The 15909-nt window shown below is 47.0% G+C and overlaps 7 protein-coding genes across 7 annotated transcripts; 3 read left to right on the top strand and 4 right to left on the bottom strand.

Annotated features, from left to right (window-relative positions):
* Positions 1-268: 268 nt before the first annotated feature.
* N7529_005368 (flavin monoamine oxidase family protein) lies at positions 269-2252 on the top strand (the record flags this gene model as incomplete). Its single annotated transcript, XM_057240895.1, has 4 exons — positions 269-544; positions 607-644; positions 707-1095; positions 1195-2252. The coding sequence occupies 4 exons, from the start codon at positions 269-271 to the stop codon at positions 2250-2252; spliced, it is 1761 nt and encodes a 586-aa protein (XP_057100190.1).
* A 591-nt stretch (positions 2253-2843) lies between these two features.
* Positions 2844-6132, bottom strand: N7529_005367 (SPX and EXS domain-containing protein; the record flags this gene model as incomplete). The annotated part of the gene is made up of 6 exons (XM_057240894.1): positions 2844-3941; positions 3994-4167; positions 4220-4363; positions 4417-5940; positions 6001-6055; positions 6119-6132. The coding sequence occupies 6 exons, from the start codon at positions 6130-6132 to the stop codon at positions 2844-2846; spliced, it is 3009 nt and encodes a 1002-aa protein (XP_057100189.1).
* Positions 6133-7197: 1065 nt separating this feature from the next.
* Positions 7198-7737, bottom strand: N7529_005366 (DUF3759 domain-containing protein; the record flags this gene model as incomplete). The annotated part of the gene is made up of 3 exons (XM_057240893.1): positions 7198-7376; positions 7439-7609; positions 7722-7737. 3 exons carry the CDS (start codon positions 7735-7737, stop codon positions 7198-7200), a joined length of 366 nt encoding a protein of 121 aa, XP_057100188.1.
* A 128-nt stretch (positions 7738-7865) lies between these two features.
* Positions 7866-8113, bottom strand: N7529_005365 (uncharacterized protein; the record flags this gene model as incomplete). The annotated part of the gene is made up of 2 exons (XM_057240892.1): positions 7866-8012; positions 8069-8113. 2 exons carry the CDS (start codon positions 8111-8113, stop codon positions 7866-7868), a joined length of 192 nt encoding a protein of 63 aa, XP_057100187.1.
* A 1382-nt stretch (positions 8114-9495) lies between these two features.
* Positions 9496-10248, top strand: N7529_005364 (alpha/beta hydrolase; the record flags this gene model as incomplete). The annotated part of the gene is made up of 1 exon (XM_057240891.1): positions 9496-10248. The coding sequence occupies one exon, from the start codon at positions 9496-9498 to the stop codon at positions 10246-10248; it is 753 nt and encodes a 250-aa protein (XP_057100186.1).
* Positions 10249-10636: 388 nt separating this feature from the next.
* Positions 10637-11077, top strand: N7529_005363 (uncharacterized protein; the record flags this gene model as incomplete). Its single annotated transcript, XM_057240890.1, has 1 exon — positions 10637-11077. One exon carries the CDS (start codon positions 10637-10639, stop codon positions 11075-11077), a length of 441 nt encoding a protein of 146 aa, XP_057100185.1.
* A 661-nt stretch (positions 11078-11738) lies between these two features.
* Positions 11739-13691, bottom strand: N7529_005362 (uncharacterized protein; the record flags this gene model as incomplete). The annotated part of the gene is made up of 1 exon (XM_057240889.1): positions 11739-13691. The coding sequence occupies one exon, from the start codon at positions 13689-13691 to the stop codon at positions 11739-11741; it is 1953 nt and encodes a 650-aa protein (XP_057100184.1).
* Positions 13692-15909: the final 2218 nt, after the last annotated feature.

Raw genomic sequence — 15909 nt, 5'->3', positions numbered from 1 at the left:
CGGAGGCTAAGCCTAGCTTCCTTACCCCGCCCGTCGGTTGGCATAATTATAGTAATAAACCCAACCAGCACAATGAGTAGGGCTAAAGCTGAATCAAGGCTGTCAAGCTAAAAATAACGAGGACAATCTTTTAGTAAGCTGTTTATACGCTCGCCCCTTATATTCCATAGTTCGGCCAGCGTGCGATATTTTTATAGATTAGAGGTGAATTAAACTCACATAGTTCTTCCTTGTTTTATTCGATTGTTCGACCAGCATAGCGATTGCAATGGAGTCCAAAGCCCATTCTAAAGAAAGCTATGTGAAGCCTGGACAAATCTCCTGGATGGAACAGGACCTTTCTTACTGCTCCCGTAACTTTAAACCATTATTTCAAGAACGGGATATGAAGAAAGGTTCTAGCAGCTTACCCCAAGTCAAAGATGGAGTGATTCATGTTGGAGTCATCGGAGCAGGTTTAGCAGGGTTGCGGTGTGCAGAGATCTTGATCGAACATGGCCTCCAAGTTACGCTCTTGGAAGCTCGGAACAGGCTGGGTGGGCGTGTAAGTTGAGGACTAAACAAGGAATAGGGTGGAGTCATGGCATCGCTGACACACGTACACAGGTTCACCAAATGGATTTGCTTGGTCATACCGTTGATATGTAGGTGAAGCTATTTTCTTTAATATTGATCTAAATTGAAATTGCGCTGACTTCTAGTGAAGAGGACCAAGCTGGATTCATGGAACCCTCAATAATCCTCTCTTGAACGTGGCGAAGAAGACTGGAACAATCGTTTCTAAGGTGGAAGATAATCCATGCTTCTTCGACCAGAACGGGGAACTGTTGAGCCACGAAAGAGCCAATGAACTTTCAGATCTGGTGTGGGACATAATCAAGGAGGCCTTCAAGTATAGCAATGAGAATAGCTTGAATATCTCACCGGAGATAAGCTTGAAAGATTTTTTTAGTGAGCAGGTCGTTGAAAGAGAACTGAGCAAAGCGGATCAGACCTTGGTATTACAGATGGCCGAGATGTGGGGGGCTTTTATAGGTGACCCGTTGGAGCGGCAAAGCTTGAAGTACTTCTGGCTTGAAGAATGCCTTGATGGAGGTGAGTGGATTGGTTTATGGTCCTTGATAGCTCTCATATCAGAAAGATCAATCTTGAGATAAGACGTTACCTCTGGAAAATCACTGATGGGATTGACAGACAATCTTTTTGTCGCAAGCAGTCACGCAAAAATTCTTTATAGTGTGGCTGACAAGGCATTGAAAAATGCGGAAATTTTGCTTCGCACCAAGATAGTGAGTATCGAGAACACCAGCTGTATAGAAGAATGTCGAAAAGTTCGCGTAAAGACAGACGATGAGCATGCGTTCGAATTCGATGATGTTGTCGTCACAATCCCTCTTGGAGCCCTAAAGCGTGGAAATCCGAAATTTTCCCCTCCTCTCTCTCCGTCGATTACCCGTGCCATCCACAACACATCATACAGTCGCTTGGAGAAGGTCTATATTACTTTCCCCAAAGCTTTCTGGGAACCACTTGCTTTATCAGAGCCAGAAACAGCACAAAAATCAACAAAATGTGCCTCAGCATTCCAATCATTTGCAAATTTCCTACATCCAACTTACTCGCTCGAGAAGAACCCCAAATCATGGACTGTTGAATTGAACTCGCTCTCTTCGCCTCAAATTTTTGGCAGCTACGCTCAACCAACCCTATTGTTCGGTATATATGGGGCCTGCGCTACCCACATAACATCGCTCATTACACCGCTCTCATCAGATTCATCGGAATACTTTCAAGTCATCGACGACTTCTTCCGTCCCTACTATGTGTTGTTGCCAAACTACAGCCCCAGTGATCCCAATTGCCGCCCCAGAGCTGCCTTGGCAACAAATTGGCAGAATGATGAGTTGGCGGGATATGGTTCATACATGAATTTCAAAACGACTGAGAAGCCTAAAGAAGGGGAAGCGAACTTCCGGCTAGATGATGACATCAGAGCCTTGAGACATGGAATGCCAGAGAGAGGTATCTGGTTGGCAGGTGAACACACAGCACCATTTGTTGCGCTTGGTACTTCAACCGGGGCTTACTGGAGTGGTGAGTCGGTGGGAATAAGGATCTTACGAGCATATGGAAGAATTTCAGGCTCTTCTGAAAGTGGAAAAGTTGTAAGCAATGGTGAAGACAGTAAAGAAGCAGGGGAAAGTCAGGAACGAACGAGAAAGAGAAAGAGAGAGAACGAATCGGGAAAATGATGAGTATTGTGGTGGCCGAGATAGCACCCAAGTCGTTATCTTCTTGTCAGAGCGAACCCACCATTAGTCGTAGAATTGGCTTCTTTCCTCCCTTTCCTGCGATTCGAATCACTTTTATGAATATCTTCTGCGTTTAACAATAAGTCACAAAGACCTCTCTCAGGAAGAACAGCAAATCTATCTATCAAAGTTGCCAACCGGTACTTCGCGAATACATAGACTTTGCTTGGGCCCTGAGGACCATCTTCGCAGTCAAACGCGAACCTACGGAGGGGTGTGGCCGTGCATTAGGGCCATGCATACGTCATACACGTAGCTTAGGGGCAGGACACACACTAGGGCACGTAACGGCGGATAGCTTTCCGAGACAGTTGCCTAACAAAGCACCAGACATACTTCTGTGAGATATCTCGCCTTCGGCGAATGTGGACCGAGAAAGAAAAAGGAAAAGAAACCAATGACAAGATTAATATTTATTCAAAGCAAGATAAGAAGATATGTGCAGCACGCTCAAGATATCTATAATAAAAAAACCGAAATCGATAGACAGCCCGTACCCTGGATTTGAGGCGGGTAGGAACTTTCTTAACCTCACTCAACAATGCGACCCATCTGGTCTCTCCGCTCAGAAACCGGTCTGGAACGATGACTGTGGTCATTCTCCGAGTCTTCGTCTGTGCTTATATCACCCTCGTCGTCTTCATCGGTACTATCATCAGCCCCTGTCATATCCCGTCCTACACTCGCAGTGGAAAGGTATGTTGGCAGACGCCTGCGCTCGAAATCCTGAGCATGCGCCGAGGCAACGATCGTACCGACTCGACCGATACCCACAGAGGGGCGACGGTGTCGAGAACGCAGACTCGACCCAGTGGGCGTGCCGTGCTCGACGTCGCCGGGCGACATGAAGGGGGTAGAGGCCTGTTGCTGCTGTTCTTGGAGCTGGACATCTTCCGGCGAACCGTCGAGGGCAGGAGCCGCTGTGGGGATGTCGTAGGGAAGAGGGACATCACGGGAAGCGCGAAAGAGGAGGACGTTCGTGCAATGCTCGTTTTCGACACGGAAGATGGACCACACGCCGCGGCGGCAGACTTCTGAGACGGATATCATAAAGCTGAGGAGGGCGGATTGTTGAATGTTGGTGATGAAAATTGCGTAAAAGATCCAGTTAAAGCGGACGATCACGTCGAAGAACATGGCGGCGTAGTAAATCCATACGCGGCGGAAACCAAGGACTTCACGGAGCATTGGGTTCTTCGCGTAGGGATTGCCCAGACTCCAATCCATGATTAGATCCCAGACAGAAGTGTAGACTGCATTCAGCAGGGCGAAGGTGATGAATGCAGCCTGGAAGCGGGTGTAGAGGTCTATGCGGTACATACTCAGAGTAGCATAGTAGAGGACACCGAATATGTACTTGCCCAAATTGAGAAGATGAGGGAAGGCGTTCTTCGTATCCAGATATCGGCGGATACATTGGAAAGCTCGCCAAACGGAGGGGAGACACTGGAAGAATCCCAGTAGGCGGGAATGGGAAGAGTTGCATTTGGGAGGGTAGCCCCAGTATGAGGCATATAGACAGAAGAAGAGCTCGATGTTACCCATGGCATATGTCTGAGAGCAGTACATGTCGCCAAGGAAGAAGTCACGGAACTCGACGGGGTAGATTCCAGCGAGCAATAGGCGCCACTATTTAGGTTAGGGATGTGGTAGTGACTAAATGAAAGGTTCGATAACTCACATTCGAAAAAGCAAACCATTTCCGGCTCCTGTGGTACAGAACTCGGGCCGGCAAGAAGATTAGGATGACTGTTAGGCCGATGAGGACAACAGGCCAGTAGATGTACATGTGGTTATACCACGAGAAGTTAAGCCACATGAAGAGGCCCATCAAGAAAAAGAAGAAAGAGGGAATCTATAGTTGCCGTCAGAACGTCTGAGTCAATACATGGACTTTCGCTTCATACCTCAAGTAACTGACGCCACTCCAAGGTGTGTCTGGTATCGTACTCAAACACAAATGCATGATTGATCTTTGACTTGGTCCAGATCATGCAATCTAAGCAAAATAGCAAGACGTGAAACACGATGAGGAAGTATCCACCATATATCTAGTCAACTTAGTAAAATGTTGAGAATGGCCGTGAGAGCTATGGAAACCAACCTGAAGCAGATAGCTAGTCTTAACTTGTTCGCTGGCTTCACCTGTGTGAAGATTGTGCGAAGCATCAACAAGAGCCTTGATAGAGAACAAGGTACCGCCCATCAACAACAGACCAGAGCGGAAGGTGTTGGGCGAGAAATCGCCCGATTTGTTGATCGTGTGTCGAAGCTTCGAAACGGCAATTTTGCGATTCCCGCGTTCAAAGTACCGTGAATATAGATCTTCGACCGCTGTCATAAGGCTTTCAATAACTTCACTCTGAACAAAAGAAGCCTTGTTGACTTTTTCTGACATGTAACGCAGCGGCGGGCGTGCGTTAACTGCTTTATCATATTTCTTGTTGATCTTCCGAAACGCAGTTCGGTTCAAGTAAGCATAGCCCTTCAATAGTTCCACACCACGGTAAAACTCTTGCAATGCATGCTTGAGCTTGCGCTTAGCAGAGCGATAGGATACTTCCTGGTTCAGGGGTTCCTGGCGACGCATGAAGTCCCTGCGATTGACGATGAATTCGCGATCCTGCGCGGGCATCCCAGGAGTAGCCATCTCCGCAAGTGCCTCTGAATTTTTACCAAAACGGGTCTTGCCAACTATGGTATCTTTCAGATTACTATTGAGCTTGGCAAATCCATTCGGTCGTTGTTGGCCATCCCCGTTATCGGATTTGGCTGCCCTTTTTGAGGTCAGAACCTCCTGAATGCGCTGGTCTCGCATGACATGTAGCTGCTGGCGAAGAACCCGAAGTTTCTCCGTGGCCTCCTGCTCTTTCATCGTGTAGAAGGAATCAATTTTGTGTAACTCGCTGTCCAAGAACTCGAAGAACTCGTCGTGTCTTTTGTCGACCTCGCCACCGGCGCTAGAATCCAGTTGCGATCGCTTCGCACCAGGCTCTCCCTCCGCAGTGAAGACCCGCCGCAACAGCTGCGATGTCCGATTACTCGACGGAACCTTTGTCAAGCCACTCATGGGGCTTTGGTAGCTTGGGCGTTGGTCCAGTTGGGGTCTGTGATCTGGCGAAGGGTCCATGGGCTGCGAAGGCGAAGGGGTCATGTTGCTCACAACACGTCGATCCATCACCGGCGACGGTGTACGAACGGTCCTCGGTCGATCTGCATTTTCCGCGGGTGGCAGATAGTCCTCATCTGGGTCGAGAGCTGGGTCCGGCAACTCGAACGAGGCTGTGTCCGACCCTCCCCTCCGGGGTTGCTGGGGCGGAGTCGCCAGTATACTCCCGTAGCTACCAACATTTTCCGAGAATCGCGATCCGGGCGTTCGCAGTGGTTGTCGTTCGGTTTTTGGGATGGGGGTGGATCGCGCGACTGGTGGCGGACTCGCACCTCTCAGTGGCGATGCAGGGGTGATTCCTTCACTGGCATCGAGTTGTTTATCGGTATTGGACGGGGTCAGACCGAACTGAGCAGCACCGCGCGCTTGCGGGTTGGACTGTCGATAGGATGGGATACGTGGACTGCGGTGGGATTTCTGGAGGGCCCGAGTGATTGCTTTGACTTTCTTTTTTCCGGTCTAGATGCAAGGGGATCAGCAAGTCATCATGCATCGGTTGTGGCAGAACACCAAACTCACTTTGTAGTCGAGATACTTTGCCCGCCATTCAGGCACGAGCTCCTGCTCCAGCTCTCTGTTTTAAATTGAGTCAGCCACTGGAATGTCCACGGGAGGTCACACGTCAAGAAGGACGAACTTGGCAAATTTCATGCTGAACAACCGTCATTGCAGTCTCAAAGTAGTAACATTCGAAACTCACAGTGTGCGAGGGCCCGAAAACCTTGAAAGTTGTTAGTTCAACGCCACTAGCAGCCAGGAACGATAAGCGCCGAGATCTGGAAAAGTACCTGGTCTCTCTGTTTGGGAGGAGATAAAGGTACCAAGGACATTCAAGTATATAGAAAATACCTAAGCAACGTCCTAAAAAAACAAGCCCTAGAGAATCCTGCGATGCAGAACATGTGCGGTTTAAAAATGTTAAAAGTTCAGTCGAATTTCATTTTGACCCTATACTTTTGGCACGTGTATGAGCTCATTACCTATTGATGCCTGAATTATCAGGATGGCACTCCACTATTGGTCAGCCCTGTGCTGTGATTGGTCAATTCATACAAACCCTTTTGGAGATCGGGTTCCACTACAACCGTTTAAGGAATTTATTTACTTTGGGCACTTAATCGCATGCAACTACTGCTATGTAAGGCTGCTAATCTTTCTTTCTAACTATCGATCACTTCAACTTCCCAACATATACTTAAGGTGATATTCCAAATGATGATCATACAAATGTACATATGTACAATCAGTACTATTACCATAAAACTGTCAATTCCCTATCTAAGCTCCGACAGCCTTGGAATGCAGGAATGTGCTCGGTGGTTTCTCATGGTGATTACTGGCCCAGAAAAACATCCGGTATCCCTATCCTAGCTCGGCACATATTTCCCTTCGGGAATCGGGTGTCTTGCGACGTCGACATACGTAGGGCTACGTACGTCTGGCAGAAACATGCATGTTTGACCACGTCTTATACTACCTTGGACCTTCATGTCAGCCTTGGCATCCAATTGATAAAGATTGCAATATTCTACGCCTTATAGGGCCTGACTCCGCTTGACTTTGCCTTACTTCACCGCTCATTCAAGATGACCGTACACGGTACATCCTTGTTGATCATGATTGTGATGGTTTACTCATATTTCTTGCAGTGGTATATACGGAAGGCCAGGGCTTTTCATAAAACAAATGTCATTCATTCATCGCCTAACGAGTGGCTTAGTAGTTGCCGCGCTCGTAACGCTCCTCGTACATGTGCTCGGCGTTCTTCTTCGCGTGGTGTTTGGCCTTCTCCTTGTCAAACCAGTCCATACCCTTGGTCTCGGCAAGCTTGTCGATCTCGCCGCCGACGAAGCCAGCGATGAGCTCCTTGGCGAAAGCGTGGCTGACGGGCTTGCCTATTAAAGAAAACAATTAGAATATGGTTCGATGAGATTCAATGTCATACGGTCAAACCTACCGCTCTTGCGCTCGTGGTCCTCGTAGGCCTTCATGGCACCGAAGGAAGCGGCACCGGCAGCGAATTCGTGAGAGAACTTGCCCTCGTGGTGCTGCTCACCGTTGTACACCTGCCGGTGAGCCTGCTCAGATTCGTCTGATTTTTCGTAAGTCAGCATGATTGCTCGTATTGCTCGGATCGTATCCAATTAGCGGGTGTTGCGCAAGCTATGCACATCGAGACGGAGCCATGCATGCAGGCAGCAAGGGATATGTATGATGCATATCGAGGAAAGTTGACTTACCCCAGCCCCAAGCCATTGTGAATGTATGTAGATAGAAGGTGATGAAGCGGGAAAAGGTTTGTAGTGATGGATAAGAGAAGAAAGCTACTGATGAGCGGGGGACCGAGGGGATCTTATACCCAGCTGCGGAACACTCGAGAAGGGCTACATATTCTCCGAAAGCTCTGTCTCAGCCTGTGCTGCCCCACCATCGAAGCTATGGAAAAGGTGGCTGAGGGTGTCGACTTCCGCCATACGGTTGGACCACGGATCACCGACGAGTTTCCGAGTCTTGGCTCGTGGCTGGTGGAGCTAAGAGATACTTAAGAATTGTTTTTGTTGGGTACCCGGGGCGATGAGAGCCGTACGTAGTCTGCGATACCATTGGAGAACCAATTAAAACGCAACTCCATTGACGGTGGAATTTGTATCATGATCCCCGTATACCATACAACGTATTAGTCTTTACCGGATCGCCGCAGATTTGGGACCAGAAGTTTGGTCCAGGGGTTGAAGTATATGTGAGCGATATATACATAACCTCGGCACCTCACTACAGAGCTGTACTATACTGTCTCTTACTACGAATAATGTGCCTTGAAATTGAGTTCTATCCATAGTTTTACGGGATATGTTCAATATACAACGCAGGTATGGCAGTAACATATTATTGTTCCTCAACATATAACCCGAACGTTACGAGTCGTGTTCCACAAGGTCCAATAAAGCGCCGATCCGATGGACCCAGATGGGTCGGGTCAGCCCTACTCCGCCACCAATTGACGAATCAGAAAAGGACACAGATGATACTAACTGCATCGGCAACTAGTCGTATACAATATAGGTACTAATTACGCAGTTGGAACTGATCAGTCCCAATGCCAAGACTCTACAGCCGGTGCAGCCGAGCCAAGCCTTCTGAAGGAGGCTTGTCGTCGCCTTATGAGTCGGGAAATGAGCCACAAGAGTGGCGGTGAATCATGACGGTGTACTGATTCGCACTTGTGAAGTTTTGCATTTGAAATGGATGGAAAGAAGCATGAAGTTAATCATTAGAAAATACCTAGTTACCTAGGTAGGTTTTGTCATGGATCACAGTCAACCAAGTGATGTGGATGGAAATCAATGACCCTGAAACCAATCTCATTACGTACTGCGCCTCTTGTGGCGGAGGATTAAAATAGTAACCTACTGTATAACGATTCAACCAATTCTACCGAATAGGATGATATAATAATATTTCAAGATATAGATGAACCGAGGTGATCTTGATTCATACATACATTCATCTAATACGGAGTATATGTGGCTTGAATGTGTCTTGGTACATGCCACACCCTTGTGGTTTTATTTTTTAATCCTAACCGCGTCAAAAGTTATGCCAAGAAATATACACTGTAGCAATTTAATTGAAAACTGAAACCATTGAAGTGATCAGCTCAAGTCTGGACTAAAATCTATGACCAGTGGACATCTCAATATCCGGCTACCAGCAATTACCAGTAACCACCAGCACCACATTACAGTATTGTAGATCAATAGGCAACAACAATCAACCGCCCCGCCAAAGTCAATTCCTCTTTTTCATGTTCACTTGTACATTTGTACGATGAGAGCTCAAACCCTGTGTCCCTAACAACATTTAGCGTGACATTATATCGCTCAGCCACAAATCGACACAGCCACACCACTCGACTTTCTGAGCTTCGACTTGAGCTCCAAAGCTTCGGCAACTTCCCGATCAACAAGGCAGCAGGATACATCATCAGCATCAGAAGAGCTGTCTCACGTCACAATGCCCTCCAAAACCCCCACTCCATCCGACTTCCCGTCCCAACTCACCGTCACCGTCACACCCACATCCACATCCTCAGCCCCAGCCCCAAACATTCTCCTCCTCCTACACGGTCTCGGTGATTCAGCTGCAGCCTTCACAAAGTTCGGCGAAGCATTACATTTACCGGAGACAACTGTCGTGACAGTTCAGGGAACCGCCCCGCTCCCCTTCGATCTAGGTGGTTTCCACTGGGGCGACGATGTCTCCTTCGACTCCGCGACCGGAGCCATAGACATGGACGCCGGACTAGTCCGGGCCACAAGGATACTAGTAGAAGATGTTGTGCGCGACACACTCATCCGCAAATGCGGCTACTCTCTACGGGAGATCATGATCCTAGGATTCGGCCAAGGAGGCATGGTCGGACTCGTCACTGCCCGGGAACTGGGGATAAGAAATAACGAACAACAAAGCGGTTCTCTATCCGGGGTGATTTCCATTGGAGCGCCATACCCCTTGTCCGGGTCACGGGTTGGACCAACAAACCGTTCGCCTGTGCTGCTTGTTTCTGGCCGGGACTCGGTTGTCGTCTCTGATGAGGCGGTGCGGAGGACGAAGCAGGTCTTCGAGTTTGTGGAGGTTAGTCGGTATGCGCGGAAGGGAGATTCGATGCCTTCGAGTCGGGATGAGATGTTGCCTGTGATGCAGTTCTTTGCACATAGGCTGAGGAGTAGACAGGGTGTTCCTGAGGGAAGTATGGAAATTAGTTGATAAGGGTTGAAACACAAATATCATCAACATTGAACGATATTTCCGCAATATGGGGTCGCATCATACGGCCCTGAGAGGGTGATAGAACCGAGAGGGGCCAGGACGCACATCGCTCATCAATTATTGGTGAACGGGATCTCGCAGCAATGTTTTTGGTCAAATCATCTGCTTTTGACAAGGGTAGGCCAAACGCACAGAAAGCTAAGACCATGGGAGATTCAAAATTTAAGAACTCAAGACTTCGAGAGTTAAGAGTTCGAGAGTACTAGAGTACAAGAGTTCAAAAGCTCAAGAGAAAACTCACTGTTGAATTTTCCCAGAGTTCAATTTCAAGGTAGCTAATGTACCTATAAATCCACTACAAACAAGATCCACTAACAATACCAGCATGACCTACAACCTCTCAATAGAAGTGTTCGGACCCGGCACAGACCCCGAATACCGATCCCACTGGGGATTCATGATCAACAAACCAGACAATCTAGATTTCGGCGATCTCCTCCAAGTCGAGGTCATCGATATTAACAATCTATGGTACGAGTACACACCCCGATACGGAACCAAGATCATCGACAGGTGTGCAGTGGGGATGTGCAAAATTGCAGATCTGACGCCCGATCAACGAAGCCAAGCAATCACCGTGATCAAGAAAGAGGCTGCTCCTAGAGGGAATAATAAGAGATGCCAGGATTGGGTTTTTGACGCACTGCTCTCTCTTGAGATCGAGGATCTTGTCCCTTCTGGTACTTCCGAGTTTTGGAAGGGGATGATTGGGAAAGCGGCAGTCGAGGTTGCTAAAGCTTGTAGGGAGCAGTGGACTGCTTTTTGAGCTCTAAGTTTTGTTTCGATTTCGCTTCGCTTTATGCAGCAGTACCTGGCTACTGTACCTGCGCCTACTTGCATAAACTACAACCAATCTCATCATATATGTTGTAACGCTTTGGTCTATTTGTATGATTATCCTGGTATGTACTCCGCAGTGAGTGCCGAAGAATTAAAAGCCAGTGACCGAGTCAATCTACATAGGTATTGAAAAGTCTTTTACCCAATCATCAGCAAAAAGTGCCGATTTCAGGCCTATTCTTCTCCACTGATTTGTAGTAACATAGTTAATTGTTTTTTCGCTAGTTAATTATTATTTTAAAATCAAGGGTAAAATGTATAACATGTAAGTACAATATGTAGAATCAAAGTCAGTAAGTATTCAAGCTTTTCCCCTCTTTTTTCCTTTGTTCCCCGGCCTAGGTTTTCTTCCCTATTATATCCATAAACTAAAGAAAAGAAATGTTAAAAGTTGACGCAGTGGCACCGCTTGCACGCTATGATGGTCACGCATTAAGGAGAGCTCTATAGGTCTGTGCGTCTATTCGTGTAAATCATCACTATCTATTTACTCAGTGTCTTCAGAAGAAACATGATGTCCCAAATCTATAGTAAACTCTCTCGAAATTGAGAACAAACGCCAAATTTGATATGCAAGGCCAACAAAATCACTTCTTGATCCCAATAACAGCCAGATTCCGGGGACTCTGGCCATACTCGAAGACCGGCTCAACCCAGCAGTCTTTGACAGAGTCATGCTCACGCAAGAACTGCCAACGATCCACAACAATAGCAGCCTCGATGACCTGAGAGCTAAAAGCCATCAGAGTCCACACGATACTGAGGTTTTTGCGCGTGGGCAAATAAGCGGTTTCATAGCGTTGCAGCTCCTCGTCAGTCATGGTACAAACTCGTTCCTTGACCTTCTCGCCTCGCAGCGGATCCTGGCTCAACTTGACCGTTGCTGCGCGAACATATGAAGTGAAAGATTCGAAAGCGGATTTACGCAAAGATCCCACGATCAGCGCGATACCAGACTCGGGGTCATCTGGGTCTTCTTCATAGAGATCTTTGGAGATGTCCGCCTTTGGGATAATTTTATGGTCAAGGAGAACGCGCTGCAGAAGGGCGCGGTAGAAGTGGCGAGTAAAGAAACCCTCACTGTCAGCACGACCCCAGTTGTAGGGTGCTTGAACAGCGCTGGCGCGAGCTGTGATATTGAATTTGATGCCTTTTGTGGTTTTTGCCTCGTAGTTTTCGTAAAGTTTGGACATTGGGAACCCGTGCGGATCCCACGAAGATCCGGTCTTTTTGAGACGTGGATGCGAAGATCGAAGAATAGGAATTTTGTAGGTGGCGGGACCGAGTCTCTCGGTGAGAAGGTTGTAGCAACAGCCGACCATAGCGATGGCGACAACAGATGGGTTGAGAACCAAGGATCGGACTCCATGATGAACGAGGTTACCGCATGAATGCAGTGATACGACCATTACCCGGGCATCACTTGGCTTCTTTTCCTGGGGCTGGGCGACGACTTCTTCACTGGCAGTTCTGGTTTCCACTGGGATTTTGGGATCGACGACATGGTCGATGATCGGCTCCAGGTAACCATCCTGGATTTCATGTTCAATGTAGCTGACAACACCTCTGGCATCAACCATGGGTGGTGGTGGTGCTTTGAAGGCGGGAGGGTTCTGCTCGGTCGAAGTGAGGATGTCATCGGCTTCTAAACTCATGCCGCCTAGGGTACTGGAGAAGGTGTCATCTTCCTCTTGTCCAGTAGGCTCTTCAAGCACCTTGTTGCTAGATGCATATTGTGCCTGCGCCTCCACCCTGGCAGGATCAGATACTCCTAAAGTAGCTAAATCTGGGGTATCGGTGCAACTGATGCATTGCTTTTTCTTATGTTCCAGTTTAGCCAATTTCGCATTGTGCATTATCTTCTTCCTCTCATCCTTTGCTAATCGGGCATGAACGTCCATTCGATTTGCCCCGCTGATGTATTGATGCTTGCGCTCAATCGCTATGATATGTTTGTGGTAGGGTGCGCTGGCCAGCGCCCGCCCCAGATAATTTTGTCCAGACCCAAAGTCTGCAATGTGGGTCAATGGCTCTCCGCGACTTTCGTGAACCGTCTCCGATAACGATGCGACATAGTGAGAAAATTGCTCAACCTCATGTGCTTTCTTCTTGTTCATGCCATTGGCAATGTGCCTGGGGAGACCCTCATTCCTCTCAGACGTGAACTCGCGGCGAAGGCTGAATCGACGAATGTTGCGGATGTATTCGAGGAGAGTAGCAGGTGGGAATGCGCTTCCATTCCAGGTTCTGTCATTTTCGCTCGTTCTCGTTTCCGCTTGATCGCATAGCGGGCTAATGTCTTCTCGCAAAAGCAGCTGTAAAATGCTATGAATATCATGATTCTCAAAGAAAGAACGCCAGTCCTCTGGCAATAGTGAAGTATACAGATCGGGATCGCGCGTCAAAAAATCGAGGATATGTACACCACCGCAAAGGTTCATGAACATGACCGACTCGGTCGCGAAGGAGAGGAGGGCCGCAACATATTCGTCGGGATCCTTCCACTCGTCAGAGAGTGGCAGGGGATTGGGGCGAGTCATGTCAACACAAAAAGCATCAAAAAGCACCAAACAAGTCGTCAATTCGTGAAATGAGGGCTGATATTGTGGGGGAATCTCTTATCGCAGTTTTTTTTTATCGCGACGCCGCTTAGTCATATTTCCCATCGACCTCGCTCTGCGCAGGTGGGGGGAGTTGAGGTTCATGGTCGATTCCTCAGGCCCTGAGCATGCCTAGAAATTGGCCAACCCTAGCGAAGACTTTTGTCACGATAAATGCGATCAAGAACACTGTTCTCCTCTTCAATATTTCTATTCAATAATTGACTGTAAACTTTTTTAGATCAATGTGATCCGGATCTCAATCTTTGAAATTTTTACGTCCATCCAACAAGAAAGGCAGTCAACAACAGCACAACGAACCAAAAATAACATGAACAGTTGCAGTTCGACTACGGTCCCGAAGAAAAAAAGAGCGACGGCTGCAGGGTTCGAACCTGCGCTCCCGAAGGAAACAGATAACTCAAAAGTTTACTCGTTCAAGTCTGTCGCCTTAACCTCTCGGCCAAACCGTCAAGCGGGAAATAATTATTCCCGTTTTGACTAGGTGAATTGGATTATCATTACCTAAAGAGTGTCACACTTGGGCGAGTTAGAGCTGTACCTTCCAAGGCTGTACCTTCCAAGGCTGTATACTAACTACCATTAGTTACCTAGGTGGAGGGCTGCCTGGATACCACGCCTGAACCCTAAGCAGCTTCCCGTATCATGGAAAAGATGAGTCTTTCAAAACATATTCATATCTGAGTTTATTCTCCAAAAGATGATCTAAAGCTTTTCATCACGCTCGAGATAGTAGAACGGATTGTCACTTAGATTCTGGACATATTGCCTAGTCATAATATCTGAAATCAAAACCCTTAGATCACTAGCAAAAAAAGAGGTAAAAAGACAGGTAGAAAGATATATAAACTTTTTTTTATTATGAGTATTGATTACCCAAGACCTCTTTGTTTCCTAACTATCCTTGTTCTACCTTTCACTTTACACTCAGCATCATCTAGCTATTAGCAAATGAAAACAGCTTTCATTATCATGATGAAAATGATGAATTTCCTTCTACGATGCTAGATTAGCTTCGAAACCTAAGCAACTGCAATAGATATAGACATTTCACTACCTTGGGTCGCTTGTTCATCTACCTAGAGGTGATTGTGAGTTCTCCCAATCAAGCAATTGAATGATAGGACCTGGACGCTAAACAGCAATGCAAAGCTCGTCCAGAAAAAAACTCTCATAGAGGTTGCAATAATTCACAGTCTTGATTGTGAACCGGTGATTCAGGATGCTTGACTATACATTTCGCATCACGTTCCACGTGAGAGTAGATAAACTCGAATATCAAATCCTTTAAGAATTCTTTGCTGCCATCAAGATCACAAAGCTAATTAACGCCCTATTTTGTTAGAAATCCCTTTTTAACCTCGCCTGCCATCTTATCATTGAATTCTCTCGAACCTATGTCCTATAATATATCGCCGAAAACTACCTAGACATTTGAAAAAATATCCTTTTATCGCAACTTAATAACGAACTACGCCGTACTAAGGTCATCTATGATTCATATGATCATGATAGCTAGAGTGATAATCTAGGGACTTAGTCGTAGAAAGTTAAACAAAAGGAGCCAAGGAATTAATAATGATTTTGTTCCCTAAACGTATAATCTACACAACAACTACTTGTCTATACTAATTAGACTAAATTAAAAAAAGCGATGCAAGGGACGAGATTCGAACTCGCGCGGTTGCCCAACACGGAGAGTGTTACCTAAACCTGTCGAATTGTTAGTGTGAGCTCTTCAAGATAGCGTCAGAGTTACGAACGTGTCGCCTTAACCACTCGGCCACCCTTGCATAAGGTACAATCTATACAACGACGTCTACTGCCACGTAAATATTGGGCTGAGAAATATATGGGCCTTATGACAACACCACCATCGACGTGATGCGAAATGTATAAGCATCCTGAATCACAGGTTCACAATCAAGGCCAAGGCTATAAATTATTGCAACCTCCATGAGGTGGTTTTTTAGATGAGCTTCACATTGCTGCTTAGCGCTCAAGCCCTATCATTCGACTGCTTGATCGGGAGAACTCACAATCACCACTAGGTAGATGAACAAACGACCCAAAGTAGTAAAACATCTATATCTATTGCAGTCACTTAGGTTCGCTCAATCTCTTCATGGACACTATT

Source organism: Penicillium soppii (assembly GCF_028829465.1).
Source record: "Penicillium soppii strain IBT 18220 chromosome Unknown utg000004l, whole genome shotgun sequence".
Taxonomy (NCBI): Eukaryota; Fungi; Ascomycota; class Eurotiomycetes; order Eurotiales; family Aspergillaceae; genus Penicillium; species Penicillium soppii.
This window is presented reverse-complemented; position numbering and strand designations above follow the sequence as displayed.